Source organism: Colletotrichum navitas (assembly GCF_030913465.1).
Source record: "Colletotrichum navitas strain CBS 125086 chromosome Unknown LY79scaffold_16, whole genome shotgun sequence".
NCBI lineage: Eukaryota > Fungi > Ascomycota > Sordariomycetes > Glomerellales > Glomerellaceae > Colletotrichum > Colletotrichum navitas.
The window spans coordinates 176,061-195,561 of record NW_026850562.1 but is presented as its reverse complement, the minus strand read 5'-3'; the positions used below and the strand labels follow the sequence as shown (position 1 = coordinate 195,561).

The following is a 19,501-nucleotide window of genomic DNA, read 5'->3' as shown; positions in this document are numbered from 1 at the left end:
CGGGAGCGGCTACCATCGTCAACGAAGCTGTGCCCGTCGGCGAGAAGCTACCTTGGGTAGTAGGTACTTGTCAGCTTGCGCGCTTTTAGCGCTGTAGCGCCAGGCAGGGGGTTGCGGCGCAGGTTTCGCAAGGGCCGAAAAACCAGCTGTCGCCATGGATTCAATGTGGTATTGGACGGGCTCGCGTCTTGTGGAGTTTTCCTTCCCATCATTACCATGGCGCCTTGCTTTCGGCAGGAAGCAGGACGACAAGAGCGGAAATAACATGACACCTGCAATGAAGAATCATTGCCCGTCGATACAACCAAAACAAACCATGAGAGTTTTGAGTTATGCCACCCACATGTGAGGGAGCCGCCTTTTGTTTGATGAACAGACGGATGGTTCCCAGCACATATCAACATATCCCAGATCCGGTCTTGGGTTTTCTTTTGAAGGGGCTGGAATTCTCGCTGGGAGCGGATAATCGGAACGCCTGGCACGCTGGGCTTGGTTTAGCCAAGGCCACCACTCTCATGCTCCGATCAGTCGGTGCTGAGGGCCAAGAGGCGTCGCAGCGCACCAAGGAGCTTGTGTGTTCCGCTCCGCTGGAGGGATCCATCTTATAGATTCGGATGGCAGATGGTCCGTCGTCGTCAGGCCGTCGCAGCCACATTGGAGGCTATCTTACACCACTATTACGGGTACCGGGGCCTGGGTAGGTACACTATGGACTATATACCACTTTGTATGTAGGCAGGCACAGATAAGCAAGGGGAGTTCCAGACTCTTTACACATGCTCATGTCCTCCACGTCAGCGCAGCACAGACTGACGGATTTGTGCGAAGCCAGTTGACACCGTGCACATCGGCCCCCTTGTACAAAACAGAACAGAATAAAAGAAGGAGAGCTTCAAAGAATAATGGACTTGTTCAGGCTCAGCTGTTGAAGGAGGATAGGCTACGTTGCGAGTGGGAAGCAGTGTTGCAGAAAACGAGAGCTGCCGTCCCCTCCTGCCCTGATCTTTTCTCCACTCCTCGATGTGCGTGCGTGCCCGGTCTGTTTCTTGCGTACCAAAACCCAATGCCCCGAATGACTGACGTACTTGGGCCTGGGTACCCTGCCGACTCAAGCTCCCCTTGGGCTGGCTTCCGGGCTTTCTGCTTAGCGAGCAGTCCTAGCCCCCGCCTCCAATATGCCCATGTCCCCTCCATTTTCCTTGTCTTGCCAGAGTATTTGATACCGGACTGACTCCGGGCTACTACGGGACAGCTTGAAAAGTCTGCCTACCACTCTGCTCTGACGACGTTAAATGCTATACATGATACAGTGCCGGAATCGGTCACTTTGCGTCTTGGAGTCAGTCCTTGCCAGATGAGTGTTTGCCTCACTCCCGCGCAAAGCACTGAAAACCAAAGACTCTTTTAGAGCATAATTGAGTGGGCCCCGGGGAGGGATGTTTGGTACCTAGTAGTACTCCGTACATCGTACAGGTATGTCTGCTCCCGTCCGTTGACATTGTTACACTACAGCACCTCGCATCACCTTCCTACATGCGGTATTGCTTTAAATTACTTGATGTGTTTATTGTCTCTCACACACTCTCTCCCCCCCCTCTTCCCCCATCTCTCTTCCTCTAAGATTTCTGATCTTGTGCCGCTGCTACGACTGCAATATACTGACTGCGCTGGGTTCTGTCAAGCCAGACTCTCCACCTTTCTTTGAAATTTCGAACGTACCAAGTACCAATTTCCTGTCCCCAGAGCTTCTCAAAGTACCCCTTGAAGTCTATCTGGTGCAAAGGTACCTGCCTATCTACCAGAAGATCGATCCACTTGTCTGTCCTCTCCAACTCCGTCAGTCCTCCCCCCCGCCCTCGCCCGTGCGTCCGCCGCCTCCCCTCTGTCTCCGTACTGTTCTTTCTCGCTGACGCCCAAAGTCGACCAAGCCTACCTAAGGTAGGTAGGTATGTCGCAAGCAACCATCATTACCCGCAGACGCTCGCATCCACGTCGTCAACCCTCTCCACCATCAAACCCACTCCCCTCCCCTCCTCCCCCCATCGCGTGCCGCCACCCCCCCTTTCAACACCACCGTCCCTCCTCTTGCCCTCTGTTGTTCATGTCATCGCCGCCTTTCCCCTCCAATGCACATGCTCGTTAGAAACAGCAAAAAATCTCCCATCGTCCAAGTTGTGCATTGAACTACTTGTAGCCTGCCGCCCTCAATTACCATGATGAATTGCTAGGGGAAAATAAGAACCCCTCAAACCTTGCTCCCACTAAGAGAGTTTGGGCCGTGTCAGCCCAATCCCGCCAAATACTCTCTCCTTGGCAACCCTCAGAGCTCGCTCGCTCGACTGCGCATCCATTCCTCTGGACTGGAGTCTGCACTCTGCAAACTGTTCCCACACTCACACTCCATATGGAGTCTGCTGCCTCCTCCTGAGCCAGTCAACCTGCACACAACTCCCCCCCCCCCCCCCCATACGGCCATCCCCATCCCCGTCTCTCCCAAAACCTGCCCAGTCCCATCCATATTGCACAGCACCACACCAACGGACCAGTCCGGGCCGGGACACGACAGAGCAACCGTCTACGCTCAGCGACTTGACGCTCGCTCCATTCTCCATCGCCTTGCTTTCCCTGCGAGTCTGCGCTCCTGCGACTCACTCTCCAACCTTACCAAGCCCAGTCCAGCTTGGCCCCATTCTCCCGCTTAACGCATCCAGTTGAAACCGCCGACGACATCAGCTGAACCGCTCGGCCAGCCCTTTTCCCCCTTCCCAACAACCACCACCACCACCCAAACCGCCGCCATCCAAACCAAACCGACCCTGACCGACTACATCGTCCTCCTTTCCGAGTCAACATCGCTCCCCACCTGCCATGGACTCCCAGTGGCAGCAGGGCTATGCCGACTCGGCCGCCTCTGCGAGGAGATACAATGGCAGTGGCGCCCAGATGCCTCGGGGGGATTACAATGGCCAACCGGCTCCGCAAGGTCAGCCGCCTGCCGGCTTCAAATACGACCAGTACCAGAGCCCGGGCGGCATCTCTTCTCACGCCGCCAGCGCTGCCACGTCGCCCATGTCCACCCCCCAGATGCGCGATAACAACGGCGATATTCCCATGCACGATGTCCCGGACTCGTACACTGGTATGAAGTACCCCATGAGACCCCATCATCAGTCTCATGCCTCTGGCAGCCGCTCCTCTACTCTCTACTCGTCCCAGGAGCCATCTGCTGCTGCCCAACGATACTCACCGATGGAGGCTCTGTCCCCCACCTCACCCTACACGTCCAAGTCTGCGCAAGGCCAGTTCGCTTCACCCCCGGGCCAACGACAGTCTCCTACGAGGCAATCCGATTACATGCCTCAGAGTCCTCACTATGGTGGACGCCAGCAGCCTCCGCAGCTCCCTCCGATTGCGCCCTACGGCTCTGCTCACGACGGCTACCCGTCCGCCGTCGTTGCCAATATTGACGGCGCTTTTGCGACCGATCCCAAATCCCCGCGCCGCCCGATCCCGCAGAACATGCCCCGAGGGCCTGCTCCCGAATTCAGGCAATGCAGAGCCCCGACCGACCTTCGTCCCAAAGTCAACGCCCAGCCTCCTTTCCGGCGCGCGAACCCAGAAGGAGGATTCATCAGCGTAAGCGCATATGCCCACTGTTGCAAATGAAATAACCCAAGCTGACCCGCACTTATCTCAGCCCCTCCAAGCTCTGACAGTGCACCTCCCCGCCACCTATAGGATATGCAACCCGAACTTCAAGTACGAGTCGTCGCGTAACCCTCGCCGGGTTCTGACCAAGCCAAGCAAGGGCGTCAAGAATGATGGATACGACAACGAAGACAGCGACTATATCCTTTACGTGAATGATATTCTGGGCTCAGAAGAAGCCGGCCATAAGTACGTTCACGACAAGCGCGGAGATGCCCTTTTCCGTTACCTCCTTTGCGTACTTGTATTGATTTGTGACATAGGAACCGGTACCTCATTCTCGACGTTTTGGGCCAGGGCACCTTCGGTCAAGTTGTCAAGTGTCAGAACCTAAAGACGCAAGAAGTGGTTGCTGTCAAGGTCATCAAGAACCGCACTGCGTATTTCAACCAGAGTATGATGGAGGTGTCGGTTTTGGACTTGGTAAGCTTGACCTGTTCCTCCAGCACACATCATCACGTCTAACTCGAGCTTTTTCAGCTCAACACAAAGCTCGATAAGAACGATGATCATCACCTTTTGCGGCTCAAAGACACCTTCATCCACCGCCAGCATTTGTGCCTGGTCTTCGAGCTCCTCAGTGTCAACCTGTACGAGTTGATTAAGCAGAACCAGTTCCGAGGTCTAAGCACGACTCTCGTTCGCGTTTTTGCTCAGCAACTTCTCAATGGTCTGGCCCTCTTGAACAAGGCGCGGCTTATCCATTGCGATCTGAAGCCCGAGAACATTTTGCTCAAGAACCTCGAGAGCCCTATAATCAAGATCATCGACTTCGGTTCGGCATGCGACGAACGGCAAACAGTCTACACCTATATTCAATCGAGGTTCTACCGATCCCCCGAAGTCTTGTTGGGGCTGCCTTACTCGTCAGCCATCGACATGTGGTCGCTCGGCTGCATTGTCGTCGAGCTGTTCCTAGGCCTCCCGCTGTTCCCCGGCTCGTCCGAGTACAACCAGGTTTCGCGAATTGTCGACATGCTCGGAAACCCACCAAACTGGATGATCGAGATGGGTAAGCAAGCCGGCGAGTTTTTCGAGAAGAGGCAGGACGAGTTCGGCCGACGGACGTACCAGTTGAAGAGCATGGAGCAATATGCCCGGGAGCACTCGACCAAGGAGCAACCGAGCAAGAAGTACTTCCAGGCAAACACTCTGCCGGAGATCATCAAATCTTATCCCATGCCTCGCAAGAACATGAAGCAGAGCGAGATCGATAGAGGTACGTAGTGACACGCGAACCGCTTATGTGGTAATCACTAACTCGGAGGTTAGAAATGAACAACAGAATCGCCTTCATCGACTTTGTCAGAGGATTGCTGAACATAAACCCCTTGGAGCGTTGGTCGCCGCAGCAGGCCAAGCTGCACCCGTTTATTACTCAGCAAAAGTTTACTGGACCCTTTGTACCGCCAATGAACTTGAAGTCCAGCTCCCTCAACCGGTCTCCGGCACCAGGCACGCAGCAGCAGCAGCAAGCCGAAGCGTTGAGCAAGCAAAGAGCACAGGCAGCTCAAGCGCAGGCGAACTCCGCTGCACAAGGGGCCTACGCACAGATGGCCTCTCAATACCAACAACCCGGGCACCCTCAGCAGCCACCCATCTACAACAACCAGCAAATGTACACGCCGAGCAGCAGCCACGCAGCTCAACCACCACCCTACGGGGCCCAGCAAGGTGCCTATGGCCAGATGGTTATGACGCAACAGCCAGCGCAAATGCCTCCCGGCCCTTATGGCAATATGTCTCAGCAGCCCGGCCTATACCCCCAGCAAGGCATGCGACCGGCGCGCCAACGTGCTTCGACCATGGAGCAGCAGCAAAGTGGCATCCCGGCCGCCATCCAGCGCGTTGCGAGCCACCTTGACCCCAGCCAGCCGATTCGCCTGCAACCCAGCCCTGCTTACTATCCCCCTCCTGCGGACGGCGGCATGGCTGGTATGGAAAACGCGGCTCAACGAGCAGGTAGACGAGGAAGCCGTGCGCAGCAAGGAGGAAGAGGTAACCGGGACTTCATCCGCAATCTTGAGGAGCGGACGCTAGAGGAAGGATTCATGGGAAACCAGCAGAACCCTTGGCATTGATTTTTGATGGCTTAACCACACGTCTCTGAACTTTTCGAGACAATACCTCTTCAGTTCCATACGCGTCGGTGGGCGTCTCCTCCGTCGCCTGAAACCTACCCCTCCTCCTTCCCGGCGACGACATCAGGGCAGTCCTCAAGAGATTATTGCGATAATTCCAGAATCAGGGCGACGACAGCGGGAAGAGCCCTGAGCTTCCAGACCGCAATTGGTTTAATGTAAGATACCCGGTGGCCTCGAAGAAGCGAACCTGTCAAGACTGCCATATAGACCGGTTGCAATGGGGCCATCTAAGGAAATGCGGTGTTCAGTTCATACCGGGCTGCAGCAGGATGACGCGACATATACATGGACTGGAGCTTTGATGGGGTAACGCATGAGAAAGGTTGAACGATGATTATTGCTGGGTTGGCATGGAAAGAAGCCTTCGTTGGGGAGATGGGGAAGGAACAGACGGCCAGCAACGACACACACGAGACACGCCTTGATACGCACCGTTCCTAAGTACCTACCTACTTACCTACTTTGGCTTCCTGATGTTCAGAAGGCTCCCGGATATGGCAGGGGCGGCTTTGCAAGTTGTTTGACCAGTGCGGACGTGACGCTGATGTCATAGGAGACGACGAGGTTACCGATCCGCAACAAATGTACTTGCCTACCTACTCAATCAATGTCGAAGATAACAGGGGTGGGACTTACCTGTGTAAGAGTCGGAGGAAAGGGTTGGTATATGGCTTTCCCCTATCATCAAGGTTGTTGTTGCCATCGACCATCTGTTTACGTTGACATTACATACCGTACCTGCATTCTGCTTCGCCAAGTGGCCGAGCATTCTCGAGTCGAGTTGCCAACGGAGTCGTCTTAGTGTCATCGTAGCTTTCCCATGTATCTGTATCTGGCAGCTGCTAACAAAGTCTTTACCAAACTTTCTCTATTGACGTGGGCTTGCAGGGCAGCTAAATGTCTCTGACCCCTCGTCCTGACCATCAAGCCTTTCCCCATACAGTGTCACCACATCTTGGCTTTATCGCCGCGAGAACGACGTTGTACTTCTTTTTGGATTTCCAAGCTTTACCGACTAGCTTTAGACAACGCCGCGGACCTATATACCGATACACTCATTCGCTTCGGTTGAAACAACCTCTACCTTTGGTGACCAAAATCCCACGACAGTAGCGATGGAGAACCCCCCAGCAAAACAGAGCCAGGCTGGTTCTAACCCTCGCAGGACCTCGTCCGCATCTCTGTCCGAACACCGCTCCAATGTTGGCTCGGCTGAACATGACAAGGTTCAATCGAGTGCTAACACCACTGTGAACTCTTCCGAAAATACGAATGGCCGCTCCATCCGCTCTGCCCTCAAAGCTTCGTGGGGAAAGACACTTTCCAAAATGCTTGGCAAACAGGCCAGACCAGGTATTACTCTTGATGAGATACTTGCCCTCGAACCCAATGCTGTCAACAAGAAAAGGGGCGATTTCGCTGAGAAATGGGATAAACGGTTTGACAAGCTGCTTAACCGATCCGATCGTCTCAAGCTTCAACCTTCTAAGTCTGCCACTGATGTCAACGTGGCATCGTCATACCATGACAAGAATAAAGGTATGACCGCAGCTCATCCCCTCTCGCGCGTGTTACTGACTCTAGCGTCTAGGCTTACTCAAACGTCGCAGCTTGGGAAATATATTTGGTTCTGTCAGAACTCGCAGTACGCTCAAGAAGGGGAGCAAGTCCCCGGAGGCTCTTGGGAACACGATGGGTTCCAGTCTTTCGACGCAATCCTTGGCAAAAGATCCTACTGCCCTTGACAGTGCCCCTCCCATGCTGCCACATTTACCGCCTTCTGGGGATTTGACATCTAGCATCCAGGTAAATCTTGGAGCCGACCCGGAGAAATCCAGCATCGACCCCTCGGCACAACATCTGCGAACTAGGACACCTACGAGCCCGCATCAGAGAGACCAAGCCGTACAGACGCCCCTTACGTCCATCGCCGAACGCACCGATACGAAGGGGAAGAGAACGTGTCACCTGCTATTGCCAGGAATGGTAGACCTTCATACCGGACATGAGCTGGTGTGGAACACATCTACCAACCCTGATGCCCTGTCGGTGTCTAAGTGCAATACACTGGCATCAGGCTCGATAGCCAAGCCTCGCTTGGGCCGAACTCGATCGGATCAGCTGTTGCATGTATCACCCACAAAGCGCACGTGCGACCTTCAAATCCCTCGAAATGGGAGACAGCTGGAGGTACGCCGTAGTCTGAATGGAGATCAGGTTCACATCTATTCAGGCAAGAGAATATTATGGGTACCTGAGGCAAAAACCCAAAGCATGGGTGAAGCGTCCACCAGTGATGCTGCTGCGAGAAACGACACCATCAATTGTGCCACTGCTGGAAAAGGCAGCGAGGGTTCTGTCACTGTTAGAACCAACATTCCCAACATACCTTCTGATGCTGGCAACAAGAACTTGAAGAGGAAGGCGAAAAGCCTAACATTCGTTAGGCAGCTTGAGATACAGCCTCGCGGTAGTTCTCTTACGGCGCCTCGAAGAATGTCCTTTAAGATGGATCTGCGTGGTACTGATAGCGGCCAAGACGACCCGAAGTCGTCTTTGCACGGCGACTCGGCCAATGACGATGGGAAGAATGAGTAGTGGTTGGTGGCTGGTTTATCGGTGGAAATGCACTATCAAGTATGGATACCGCAAGTTGATTAGTATGGGACACAGTCCCAATATCCCAAAGTTTGTTGTACAGAGTAGAGCAACAATCAGACCTGATTGAGGTCGAAGTTGGGATCACGAATTCTATGGCCACACCCGCAGTGCGATCTAGGACTATGATGGGGTACGTACCGCTTTACCGTCTGAGAGTGGAGACCCCTGAACACGCTCCACGACCTCCAAATCAACGCGCGCCTAGCACCCAGGTCAGCCTCAAGTTAAGTTTGTGATCACCAGGGTCTATTCGTATCCAAAGTACTCTGTACACACTCCCCGAAACCTATCTTGCCTGCCTTTTCTCGGCATCTTTTCTCTACTGCACGACTTTGCTACCGAACCGAGCAAAATAACCCCTTAGATTGCCTCCTCGACTACCTAACACATTGCTATCGCTAGCGCATCGGCCTCGAGCAACTTTACATACTCGTTTCGCTGGCATTCGGCCTGTTTTTTGTCGACGGACACATTCAATCTCAAGACATCTCCATCCGTATCTAGTCACCGCAATCGCCGACGAGCGAAGCCCCCACAATGGCGAAAGTCGCGACTGACTTTGAGCGAATCATCCAAGAAGGTAAAACCACTCCCTATTACGACCCTAAGTGCGATCACTCTTCGAACTAGTCGCTAAAGGGAGTTCTCTTTTGCCAACTGCAGGACGAGAGAGGAAGAAGAATGAGGCGTTGGCACAAAAGATATTCTCCAAGGACAGACGACAGAGCGCCCCTAGCAAGCTCAAGCCTGGCGCGGGTCCGTCGCTCGCAAGCCGAGTCGGCGTGAAGAAGGTAGGGCTCCCTTTCCTCCACCGGCCGCTTGCTTGCAAGCTACGAATGCTGACATTTCCTGCCCCCTCGATCAGCAGCGCACCGCCTCCCTCGGTCCCAAGGCACTCCCCGCCGGCAACATCGATGGCGACTGGACACACGACCTGCACGGGACCGTGAACGGAGGCAAAGGCGGCGCGGGCGGTCTCGCTTCGCGCATCTCAGCGCCGGGAGGCAAGCCCGTACCTGGCGCAGCCGCGAACAACCGGCGGAGTGACAGGCGCACGGAGCAAAGGGCTGCCAAGGTCGCCGCGGCGATTGAGCGTTCAGGCGGAATGGCCGATGTGCAGATTACCTCCAGCGCGCCGACCGGTCCCGCTGTGAAAAAGGGTCTCTCGATACGTGGATTGGCGGGGCCGTTTGCGGTCATGGCGCAGAACTTTGCGCCCGGGACGACGGCTGCGGACATCGAGAGCGCGATGACGCCCGTCGGCGGGGAGATGCTGAGCTGTCGGATCATCAAGACCAGCCCGCTAATTGTGGCGGAGATGGTGTTTGCGACCAAGGAGGGCGGGGACGCGGTTATTGATATGTTCAACAACCAGACGGTATGTCTTTTCTTTTACTCTGGCCCAAGGGGCGCGAGATCGAATATGAAATGCTAACGATTCGGGAACCGCAGGCCGACGGACGGATCATCAAGGTCTACCCCAAGCCCGGCGGCTATAAGGAGCCCGTCACGGCTAACGGTTCGCGCCCTGCGAACGTTTGGCCGGCGTCGAGTCACGTCATCGACGGCACGAACGGATTCCCTGAGCATATGGCGGAGGATGACGGCACTCTGTACAGCGATCGGATCGTTAATGCAGGCGGCGGCGGTGGCGGCGGCGGTGGTGGTCGCGGTACCCGCAAAGGCCGCGGGTTCGACCGTGGTGGACGCAGGTGAGGGATGTGAAGAGAAGAAAGGGGTTGGCGGGCTCAGATGAGGCACATTCAAAAACAAAGGGATCTTCTGCTTCAGGCGTTTTTCAATGGCAGGCCTGGGAAGACTTGGGAAGGGTTGAATACCTAGGCGACTCGTGAGAGGACTCGTCTAGGTTTCTCAATAGATTGTCGAGGCCAGGGAACCATGCTTTTTTTTTTTCTTTTTCTCCTTTTAGGAAGCGTGTGTACAATTATCGGACCAGGGGAACTAGCTGTCTTTCATGTTTTTCTCCTCTTCTCTCTACAAACTGCGGTTATCGTGAATTCTAGAGCCCTCCCCCTACTGCTGGCTACTTTTTCCCCATCCGCCGAGGCAGGTGAACGACTACTTGTTGACCACATCCAAAGCTGCATGCATAGAACCATGTTTTCAACATTCGGCATCATAGATTTGGGTATTGTGTAGTGTGGCAAGGCCGCGCGAAGCCTGTTCTATCTGATGGTACATGGCGCCGATATCATTATACATGTTGTTACAACGGACGTGAGTCGCTCACATCTCCCATATCTTTCCCTCGGCACGCTCCATGAGCGCATCATCCGAGGCGGCGTCCTCCTTCTGTTGGTTCGGGTCGGTGAACTCGACCACGAAGCGGTTGAGGTCATTGCGCTTCTGTTTGAGCTTTTCAACGGCCTCCTCGTCGGCGAGTCTGTTCTCGTTGACGACCTTGTCGACGGCGCCAACCATCTTGCGGGCGAGCTCGACCAGTTGTTGAATTGCCGCCTCGCGCCTCATCGGTGCCTTAGAAGGCGGCTTTCCTCCCACCTTTGTAGTTGTCTTGATCGCCGCGTCCTTGGCGGAGGTGAAGGGGGCCCAGAGCTTATTAACCGCAGCAGCGAGCTGCTCGCCGTACGCGCGCTTCGCCTCCTCAATCTTGCCTCCCTCGGCCATCTTGCGGAAGTGAAAGTGGGACACCATAGCGGCCTTGAGGTACAGGTGAAGGGCGCGCACATCGAGGGACGTGGCCCCCTTGGAGGCGGAGGCGCGGGATGTCATCTTATCCAGTATGAGGTTAGCGTTTTCAAAGGCGGCTCGGTTCATGTTGTCTTTGATGCAGGCTGAGAGAGCGCGGCGGTACATCATGGGCAGCATTGTCTCGTCGGGAAGCTTGAGCACCGCCTTGGCGGCGTCACGGCTCGACCCGTTCCGCTCGTAGATTCGGATGAGCTGGTGCCAATTGTCCGAGTCGGGTTCGAGGCCGTAGTAGTAGACGAAGAGCTCCCAGTACTGCACGGCCAGCTTGGCCTGCTTGTTTTCGCAGAGGAGCTCGAGAACCAGGGAGAGGGTGTTGCACCGCGGTACAGCATAATTGATCCTCGGCTTGGTCGAGGGCACGGGTTTCCGAGGCGCGGAGTCGGCGGCGCCGGCGGCGCCGGCGGCGATGCCCTTCATACCTTCGTTCATGCGCAGTGGATAGTCCTTGTCCGGCTTTTCGCGGGTCATGTCGCGAACACTCAAGGTCTGCTCGAGCAGGGGCATGATCTCAGCCTTCTCTTTCCTACCGCCGAGGAGAAGCACACGGCCCATGGCGCAGACCAGGTCCTCGTCGAGATCTAGGGCGCCCTTGCGCCAGTTGCGCATGACCTCCTCCCATATGGCCTTGCACCGCTTAATTGTTTGCGCCGTCGCGTCGGCGGTCTCCTGAAGGGACCGGTCCTTCTGCTTTTCTGGGCTCTCCGCCTCGGCACGCAGGGTGTTGATGATGGCCGTATACGTGTACGCTGTGGTCTTGCGGCCGGCGCGGCCATCGGCTGTTTCGGCGATGGAAAACATGGCGTCAACGTCGCCCGCGCGGCCGCAGACCTGAAGCACGGCGTTGAGGTGGAATGAGTTGGCACGCACGCGTGAGTCTTCTTTGAGAAGCGAGTTGTACAGGGCGACGGCCTTGGGCACGGCAGCTTTCGGGTCGGGCGATTTGGCACAGCCGGTAAGGAGGATGGTGTAGGTACGGTCGTTGGGCAGCTGGCCCCGTTTCTTCATATCGTTATAGAGTTTGATGGCGGCATTGACGCGCTTCTTGTCTCGGATCTGGTACTCGATCAGGTGGTTCCAGGCCACGACGACCTGTTTGGTTTTGCCAGCGCGCTGAGCAAGGAGGAGGGCCTCGTCGAAGCGGTCCTTCTTGAGAGTCGCCTCAACTTGCTGAGCGATGTTGAAGGGATCGTCCATGTACTTGAGGTGCTGGTCAACAGCCCACTCCAACTTCCGCCTCCTGTTTTTCTTGCTAATGTCTTCGACATCTTGGGGGGTTTCTGAGCCTTTCCGCGCCTCCTTCAAGAAAGCTGTGCCGGCGGCTGTAGTGTGAGATCGTTGTTGGAGCTGGCGGTACAGTGGGAGGCCATGCTGGAGGGTGGTGATCGTGGTAGATGTTTCGGTGAAAGAACTCTTGCTGGCGATTGGCTGAAGCGCTCGTCTAAGACACGCTTTGCAAGACAACATTCTGAGCTGACTTTGGAGGATGATGGACGATCGAAGCTTGTAAGGCTCGCCTTTGGGGCCAGCGCCGGGAAATTTTGCGATCAGTTGCCAGAGCTCCTTATCTTATCGGCAATCTTCGATAACCGATTGAGGTACAAGGTACTCACGAATCCTAAATGGTATGGCTTAGCGTGTCGCGCAGCCCATTGGCGTTGGTTGCGGGGCGGGCCTCTTCCACCACTACCCCACCATAACGACAGCTGGGCCAATCGAGTCAAGGTCAATGGAGCTAATTAAGCAACCCAGCAAAGCGACGCGTCGCCAAACACGAGACGCGGTTTTTGCTCGCGCCGCCCCTGGCCATCTGCCAAATTATAGTGCATATGAATCCGTGCCGCTGTGTATCTCACCCACAACAATCGTACTCCGCCCTCCAGCCGAAACACAACCAAAGACGTCCATTTTCTCAGTTCAAGATTGCCGGTACTGGTATTCGCTTATGCCATGAATTGAACTTCTTTTTGAGCCTCTGAAATTTTTCAATAATACCCTGTATCCTCAATCACGCCTGCCCATCATGCCTAAGGTCGACAGGCGTTCGAAGCTGGCAGAGCTTCGGGCTCTCCGAGCGGCCGGCAAGAGAGTCAACTACGAAGTCGAGGAGGTTGAAGAACTGTACGAGGAGGTCGACGAGAACCAATACAAAAAGATTATCCGGGATCGCCTGGACCAGGACGACTTCGTAGTCGACGACAACGGCGAGGGATACGCCGACGATGGTCGGGAGGAGTGGGATCGTGCTCCTCAGTACTACTCGGATAGTGCGGATGAAATGCCAACGAAGGGCCGAGGCAGGCCAAGCAAAGCATGTAAGCAAGCTGAGCCATTGTCTCCTCGATCTCGATGCAGAGGACCTGCTGACACTCAGCAGCAAAAAGGCAGCGCGAGGACGAGGATGCCAAGCGAGACGCCAATGACAGAGACATTAGCGAATACTTTACAAAGGGTGCTGCCAAGGCCCAAGCAAAGCCAAAGGTACGTGACATGCACTCAGCTTCGTGAAAGTGGCGCTGCTGACACCGTATCCAGGTTGTCAAAACAGAAGAGGACGACGCATTCCTTGCCGATTTGCTCGGCGAGGTCGACGCTAACGTTCCCGCTCCCATCTCCCGCTCGGCCAAGCGCAACAGATCCCCGGAACGACGACGAGCCCGCGTTCTCTCGCCCGCTCCCGAGACCAGACCACGCGTCACAAAGAGAACAAAGACTGTGGATGACAGACTATCGTCCCCCACTGTCGACGACTCGGCAGCCGACGATGGCTATCTCCCACCCATGGGCGATGACAGGGACGACAGCCCTGCCCCAATCGCAGCGGATGATGTTCCTATGACCGACCCCGCGCCATCGTCTCCTGCTGCCAAGGTAGCCCAGCGCAAGGGCCTGGTTAAGCAAGATCCCAACGATGATGAAGATGAGGACATGATGGAAGTTGCTCACGCCGGTGCGGTCACCGCTGCTAGCGTCAACCTTGCGGGCTCAAGGCCACCGAAGAAGTTGGTCAAGCCCGATCCCTACCCGACCCCTATGAGTTCGTCCCCGGTCAAGCCTGCTACCGTGGCAATCGACTCGTCCGCCTGGAATAGCATCACAGACCAGCTCAACGTCGTCACAAGCTCTCCTGCGGAGGCTAGAACCGTTGGCAAGATTGACTACAAGGACGCGATTGAGGAAGACGGTAGTCTCAACATGTTTTGGACCGACTACACTGAGGTCAATGGCAGTCTCTGCCTTTTCGGCAAAGTCTTGAACAAAAAGACAGGGCTGTACGTCAGTTGTTTCGTCAAGGTTGACAACATCCTCCGCAAGCTATTTTTCCTTCCTCGCCAGACAAAGGTACAAGACGGAGAAGAAAGTGGTGAGGAAGTCGAGTTGATGGACGTGTACTCAGAGGTGGACTCAATCATGACCAAGATGAATGTTGGCATGTACAAGATCAAGGCCTGCACCCGCAAATATGCATTCGAGCTGCCGGGAATTCCCAAAGAAGCCCAGTACTTGAAGTGTCTCTACCCATACACAAGTAAGTCATCATACGGAATAACTAGGGAGCAATGCTAAATGAAAATAGAGCCTGCCATTGATGGTTCGACCACAGGCGAGACTTTTTCGCATGTCTTCGGGACAAACACTGCGCTCTTCGAGCAGTTTGTGCTGTGGAAAAACATAATGGGCCCTTGCTGGCTGAAGATTACCGACGCCGACTTCGGTGTCCTCAAGAATGCGTCGCACTGTAAGCTCGAGGTGCTGGTTGAGCACCCCAACATGGTTTCCACGCTCAACGAGTCCTCCGACAACCTTGACACACCGCCCCTGACCTTGATGAGTCTCGCCTTGCGTACGGCCTTCAATGCCAAGGCGAACAAGCAAGAAATCCTTGCGATCAGTGCCCGAATCTACGAGAAGGCATCTTTGAATGACACCACCCCAGCTGAGAAGCTCCCTTGCCGGACATTCACTCTTATCCGACCTTACGAAACAGCGTTTCCTCTTGGGTTTGAGACGTTGGCAAAGGAACGGAAAAGAGGACTCATCAAGACGTTCCGCCAAGAATCCGAGATTCTGATGTTCTTCCTTGCCCAACTTGATGTTGTAGATCCAGACGTCATTCTTGGGCATCAACTGGAAGGTGTCGATTACAGTGTTCTGCTTAACCGCTTGCACGAGAAGAAGACTCATCAATGGTCTCGTCTTGGTCGGCTCAAGCGCACACAGTGGCCGGCTTCTATGAACAAGGTAGGCGGCAACGTCTTCGCCGAGAGACAGGTCATGTCCGGCCGTCTGCTTTGCGACCTTGCGAACGATGCCGGAAAGTCTGCCATGTACAAGTGTCAGTCGTGGAGCTTGACTGAAATGTGCAGTCTTTATCTGCCAGGTAACAACCGTAGGCAAGATATCGACAACGAAGCCGCACTCAAGACCTGGGCGACTCAGTCCAAGGAGGGCATGATGAACTACGTAACCCACATGGAAACCGATACCCACTTCATTACCGCGCTGGCCTTACAGGTCCAACTCCTCCCTTTGACCAAGGTCCTCACCAATTTGGCCGGTAACTCTTGGGCGAGAACCCTGACTGGTACTCGTGCGGAACGGAACGAGTATATTTTGCTCCACGAGTTCCATCGTAACAAGTATATTTGCCCTGACAAGCAGACTTTCAAGGGCAGAATGGCTCAGGAGGAGAACCAAGACGACGAGGGCGAGGGCAAAAAGAAGGACAAGTACAAGGGTGGTCTCGTCTTCGAACCCGAGAAGGGTCTATACGACAAGTTTGTCCTAGTCATGGACTTCAACTCACTGTACCCCTCCATTATTCAGGAGTACAATATTTGCTTCACGACTGTGGACAGATCCGCAATGGTAGGTTTCCCGGTCGCCATGGCTCTAGCATCAGAAGCTAACCCGTACATCAGGAACAGGATGAGGATGCCGTGCCCGAAGTCCCCAAGGACCAGGACCAAGGTATTCTGCCTAGGCTCATTGCCACGCTTGTCAGCCGAAGGAAACAAGTCAAGGGTCTGATGAAGGACAAGAGTGCAACGCCGGAACAGCTCGCCACCTGGGATATCAAGCAACTGGCTCTGAAACTTACAGCCAACTCCATGTACGGATGCTTGGGATACACCAAGTCCCGCTTCTACGCACGTCCCCTTGCCGTCTTGACCACCTACAAGGGTCGCGAGATTCTACGCAGCACCAAGGATCTCGCCGAGAGCAACCAGCTCCAGGTCATCTACGGAGACACAGATTCCGTGATGATCAATGCCAACGTCGAGAACGTATCGGATGCCTTCAAGGTTGGCCAAGAGTTCAAAAAGGCCGTCAACGAGCGGTATAGGCTTCTTGAAATCGACATTGACAACGTCTTCCGTCGAATCCTACTTCAAGCCAAGAAGAAGTACGCCGCCATCAACTTGGTTGAAAAGGACGGCAAGTTCATTGAGAAAATGGAGGTCAAGGGTCTTGACATGAAGCGTCGCGAGTATTGCGGTCTGTCCAAGGAGATCTCCAGCAAGATTCTCAACGAGATACTTTCCGGCGACGAGACCGAAAAGTCTATCGCTCGTATCCACGAATATCTCAGAGAGATCTCTGGCAAGATGCGTGAGCAGGCAATCCCGGCGCAGAAGTACATCATCTTCACGCAGCTCGGCAAAGCTCCCACAGAATACCCCAATGCAGACTCGATGCCCCAGGTCCAGGTAGCCCTGAGGGAGATTGCCAAGGGAAAAAACATCCGTCGCGGCGATGTTATCTCTTACATCATCACCGGAGATTCTCAAAGCTCCGACCCTGCCCCAAAGAGAGCGTATACGCCGCAAGACGTTATGAAGGCCGACTCTGGCCTCTCCCCAGACGTCGAGTGGTACATTGGCAAGCAAATCTTCCCACCAGTCGAGCGCCTTTGCGCGAACATCGTCGGCACCTCAAGCTCTCAGCTCGCTGAATGCCTGGGACTGGATATTCGCAGGTACAAGTCGGTTCAGGACCAGCACCAGGGCGGTTCGAGCAACGACGTGGAGATACACCCTCTGGAGTCGCAAATTCCCGATGATGTCCGTTTTGCCGAGTGTGCTCGTCTATCTCTCCGCTGCCGTAAGTGCAAGGCTTCTTCGGTATTCGAGGGTCTGGTGGTGCAGCCCGACCGCGTCTCAGCATCAGGCGTGCTCTGCGGCTCATGCGGTGCCACCATCTCGACTCTCTCGATCGTGGCACAGCTCGAACATGCCCTCCGCACCCAGACGGCACGGTACTACGAGGGCTGGCTGGTATGCGACGACTCCGCCTGCGGCATGCGCACGCGGCAGATGAATGTCTACGGCACCCGCTGTCTGGGCCCCAAGGGCCTCGCTCGAGACTGCCTCGGCCGGATGCGTTACGAATACACAGAGAAGGCCATCTATAACCAGCTCGTGTACTACGCCAGCCTGTGGGATGTTGACAAGGCGAAAAGCAAGGCTTCGGCCGAGAGCGGTAACAACCTCTCACCCGAAAACAAGGACAAGATCCTCGCCATGGCTGAGCACAACCGCGTCCGCTTCGGCACGGTTAAGGGCGTCGTGGACAAGTATCTCGACAAGTGCGGCAGGCAATGGGTCGCCATGGATACCCTGTTCGCCAAGCTGGGCTTCAACAAGCTTTTGGCTACTGCTGCTGCTTAGGGAGGCCATGAAGGACTGCACATAGGGACGGCTGATGATGACACTAGGATGGGTATGATTGGCGGACATGAAGCTTCTGAGGAGTTTGGCTAGGCTTTTTGTTTTCTTGATCTACCCCCCCCCCCCCCCCCCCCCCCCTTTTGCCTTTATAATTGCATGGCTGAGTCCTGGTCGATTGGGGCCTTTTTGACGAGGCGCTAGGAGTTTGGATAGGCTTGAAATGAGGCAACACTATCTCTCGTTTGGGCTGCGTGGTATATGTGCTATTTTGTAGAGCCGTAGAAAACAATGCGAATTCCACACCGGTGTCTGATGCAGAAGTCTTCCTACCGTTACGTCTCGTCGGAGATATCAATATCTGGTCAGCTGTGGCTATCGTATCATCACGCTGTCTCAAGAGTCCACATCCAGCCTTGAGTGATTGGGCAACACGGCGGGTGGGTCCGCACGAGTGCATCAGGGCTAGCAGGGGCTACTTTCCGAATTATGAGGCTATCTACAGAAGGGCAGGGAAAACTCCTACAAAGTCACTCTTGGTCACGCACACATAAGACAATTCACTCGCCCAACAGGTGCTGCGTTATGGATACACTGTCACTCATTACTCAAACTGCCAATCATGGTGTGGAAGGACACAAGAAAAGTTGTGAACTACGTAATCTTTTTCTTTTCGTCATTCCGGTCCACTGGGCCCCGGCTCCGTTGCCGAATTAAATGTACAAGTTCGGAGAAAAAGCATCCAGGTTTTCCTCTCTCCCGTCCGGTCGATTAACCTCGCGCCAGCCCACTTTACCACCCCCATTTCCAGCTGATATGCCCAAACCCGGGACCGAGCTCACTGTTGGCGACCAGTGACCCCAGCCCAGCTTGAGCTCTGCAACTGGGAATACATCTCCTGTGTAGTCAAGAGATGTTGGGACCGCGCCGTTCCTTTCCGAGTGGGAAAAAACACCTCTTAGGCCACACCACTAGGTGTCGTAATGTGAGAGGGGGTCTGCCAGTGTGACCGAGCCAATGCCAAAAGGAAAAAGACGATAAAAAATCATCTTCTGAACAAATCCCGGAATTTCCCTTTTTGCAAAAAACCAGGATCCACGACCTGGCCGAAGCTCCATTGTATGCTTTTTGATGTCCACCTGTAAAAAGAGCAAAGCGCGCGCAGCCTGTTTTGTGCGCATAAGCTCTCCATTGCTGGATGGACTCTCCCCAAGCTCGTCCTCTTCTTCCGTGCGTCTGGTCCCCTCTGCGTTCAAAACATTTCCTAACCACTTCCCACCATCCCCACGTAAGCCAGGCACGTAAAAGATGACCCATAAAGCGTCGTGAACTCGTATTAGAAAGGGAATAAAACACAATGTGTTGAGAGACCGCATCGGGATGGATGCGGTCGGTTGAGGAGAGAACCGAACGTAGTAAAAAAGATTACATCCGGACTCCGAATATATCGGAAACCCTCTCTTCTCGGTGAGAGATCATCTCAGTGAGTCGTCTATGTCGGTATTCTTCTCGAGGTATCATGGTCCGCAGCAAAGATCAGGTTAACTTTTGGAAACGAACTGTGAGAACCCTAAGTGTAAATGCACCAAACAG

At 54.7% G+C, this 19,501-nt stretch overlaps 8 protein-coding genes across 8 annotated transcripts; 6 read left to right on the top strand and 2 right to left on the bottom strand.

Moving 5' to 3' along the window:
* Positions 1 to 1,024: 1,024 nt before the first annotated feature.
* Positions 1,025 to 1,361, top strand: LY79DRAFT_547173 (uncharacterized protein). The gene has a single exon (XM_060557297.1). The coding sequence runs from the start codon at positions 1,064 to 1,066 to the stop codon at positions 1,229 to 1,231; it is 168 nt and encodes a 55-aa protein (XP_060416297.1). The 5' UTR covers positions 1,025 to 1,063; the 3' UTR covers positions 1,232 to 1,361.
* A 1,507-nt stretch (positions 1,362 to 2,868) lies between these two features.
* LY79DRAFT_511341 (kinase-like domain-containing protein) lies at positions 2,869 to 5,789 on the top strand (the record flags this gene model as incomplete). Its single annotated transcript, XM_060554256.1, has 5 exons — positions 2,869 to 3,636; positions 3,698 to 3,897; positions 3,972 to 4,131; positions 4,189 to 4,927; positions 4,981 to 5,789. 5 exons carry the CDS (start codon positions 2,869 to 2,871, stop codon positions 5,787 to 5,789), a joined length of 2,676 nt encoding a protein of 891 aa, XP_060416296.1.
* A 1,022-nt stretch (positions 5,790 to 6,811) lies between these two features.
* Positions 6,812 to 8,638, top strand: LY79DRAFT_107877 (uncharacterized protein). Its single transcript, XM_060550678.1, has 2 exons — positions 6,812 to 7,391; positions 7,444 to 8,638. Exons 1-2 carry the CDS (start codon positions 6,968 to 6,970, stop codon positions 8,448 to 8,450), a joined length of 1,431 nt encoding a protein of 476 aa, XP_060416295.1. The 5' UTR covers positions 6,812 to 6,967; the 3' UTR covers positions 8,451 to 8,638.
* Positions 8,639 to 8,659: 21 nt separating this feature from the next.
* On the top strand, positions 8,660 to 10,534 carry LY79DRAFT_547169 (uncharacterized protein). The gene is made up of 4 exons (XM_060557296.1): positions 8,660 to 9,093; positions 9,177 to 9,304; positions 9,379 to 9,891; positions 9,966 to 10,534. Exons 1-4 carry the CDS (start codon positions 9,051 to 9,053, stop codon positions 10,227 to 10,229), a joined length of 948 nt encoding a protein of 315 aa, XP_060416294.1. The 5' UTR covers positions 8,660 to 9,050; the 3' UTR covers positions 10,230 to 10,534.
* Positions 10,322 to 10,717, top strand: LY79DRAFT_107879 (uncharacterized protein). The gene has a single exon (XM_060550679.1). It carries the CDS (start codon positions 10,413 to 10,415, stop codon positions 10,671 to 10,673), a length of 261 nt encoding a protein of 86 aa, XP_060416293.1. The 5' UTR covers positions 10,322 to 10,412; the 3' UTR covers positions 10,674 to 10,717.
* LY79DRAFT_547166 (pentatricopeptide repeat domain-containing protein) lies at positions 10,535 to 12,767 on the bottom strand. Its single transcript, XM_060557295.1, has one exon. It carries the CDS (start codon positions 12,705 to 12,707, stop codon positions 10,761 to 10,763), a length of 1,947 nt encoding a protein of 648 aa, XP_060416292.1. The 5' UTR covers positions 12,708 to 12,767; the 3' UTR covers positions 10,535 to 10,760.
* A 317-nt stretch (positions 12,768 to 13,084) lies between these two features.
* LY79DRAFT_547165 (DNA polymerase) lies at positions 13,085 to 18,035 on the top strand. Its single transcript, XM_060557294.1, has 5 exons — positions 13,085 to 13,555; positions 13,618 to 13,721; positions 13,776 to 14,769; positions 14,818 to 16,109; positions 16,163 to 18,035. The coding sequence occupies exons 1-5, from the start codon at positions 13,264 to 13,266 to the stop codon at positions 17,909 to 17,911; spliced, it is 4,431 nt and encodes a 1,476-aa protein (XP_060416291.1). The 5' UTR covers positions 13,085 to 13,263; the 3' UTR covers positions 17,912 to 18,035.
* A 713-nt stretch (positions 18,036 to 18,748) lies between these two features.
* LY79DRAFT_107805 (uncharacterized protein) lies at positions 18,749 to 19,397 on the bottom strand. Its single transcript, XM_060550677.1, has one exon. It carries the CDS (start codon positions 19,223 to 19,225, stop codon positions 18,815 to 18,817), a length of 411 nt encoding a protein of 136 aa, XP_060416290.1. The 5' UTR covers positions 19,226 to 19,397; the 3' UTR covers positions 18,749 to 18,814.
* Between the last annotated feature and the right edge of the window lie 104 nt (positions 19,398 to 19,501).

Coding starts and splice junctions, on each gene's coding strand:
- LY79DRAFT_547173 (XM_060557297.1), top strand. CDS start 1,064: ATGCCCCGAATGACTGACGTACTTGGGCCTGGGTACCCTGCCGACTCA.
- LY79DRAFT_107877 (XM_060550678.1), top strand. CDS start 6,968: ATGGAGAACCCCCCAGCAAAACAGAGCCAGGCTGGTTCTAACCCTCGC. Junction 7,392..7,443: donor ATACCATGACAAGAATAAAG/GTATGACCGCAG, acceptor TCTAGCGTCTAG/GCTTACTCAAACGTCGCAGC.
- LY79DRAFT_547169 (XM_060557296.1), top strand. CDS start 9,051: ATGGCGAAAGTCGCGACTGACTTTGAGCGAATCATCCAAGAAG. Junction 9,094..9,176: donor TGAGCGAATCATCCAAGAAG/GTAAAACCACTC, acceptor TGCCAACTGCAG/GACGAGAGAGGAAGAAGAAT. Junction 9,892..9,965: donor ATATGTTCAACAACCAGACG/GTATGTCTTTTC, acceptor CGGGAACCGCAG/GCCGACGGACGGATCATCAA.
- LY79DRAFT_107879 (XM_060550679.1), top strand. CDS start 10,413: ATGCTTTTTTTTTTTCTTTTTCTCCTTTTAGGAAGCGTGTGTACAATT.
- LY79DRAFT_547166 (XM_060557295.1), bottom strand. CDS start 12,707: ATGTTGTCTTGCAAAGCGTGTCTTAGACGAGCGCTTCAGCCAATCGCC.
- LY79DRAFT_547165 (XM_060557294.1), top strand. CDS start 13,264: ATGCCTAAGGTCGACAGGCGTTCGAAGCTGGCAGAGCTTCGGGCTCTC. Junction 13,722..13,775: donor AGGCCCAAGCAAAGCCAAAG/GTACGTGACATG, acceptor CACCGTATCCAG/GTTGTCAAAACAGAAGAGGA. Junction 16,110..16,162: donor CTGTGGACAGATCCGCAATG/GTAGGTTTCCCG, acceptor CCCGTACATCAG/GAACAGGATGAGGATGCCGT.
- LY79DRAFT_107805 (XM_060550677.1), bottom strand. CDS start 19,225: ATGGGTCATCTTTTACGTGCCTGGCTTACGTGGGGATGGTGGGAAGTG.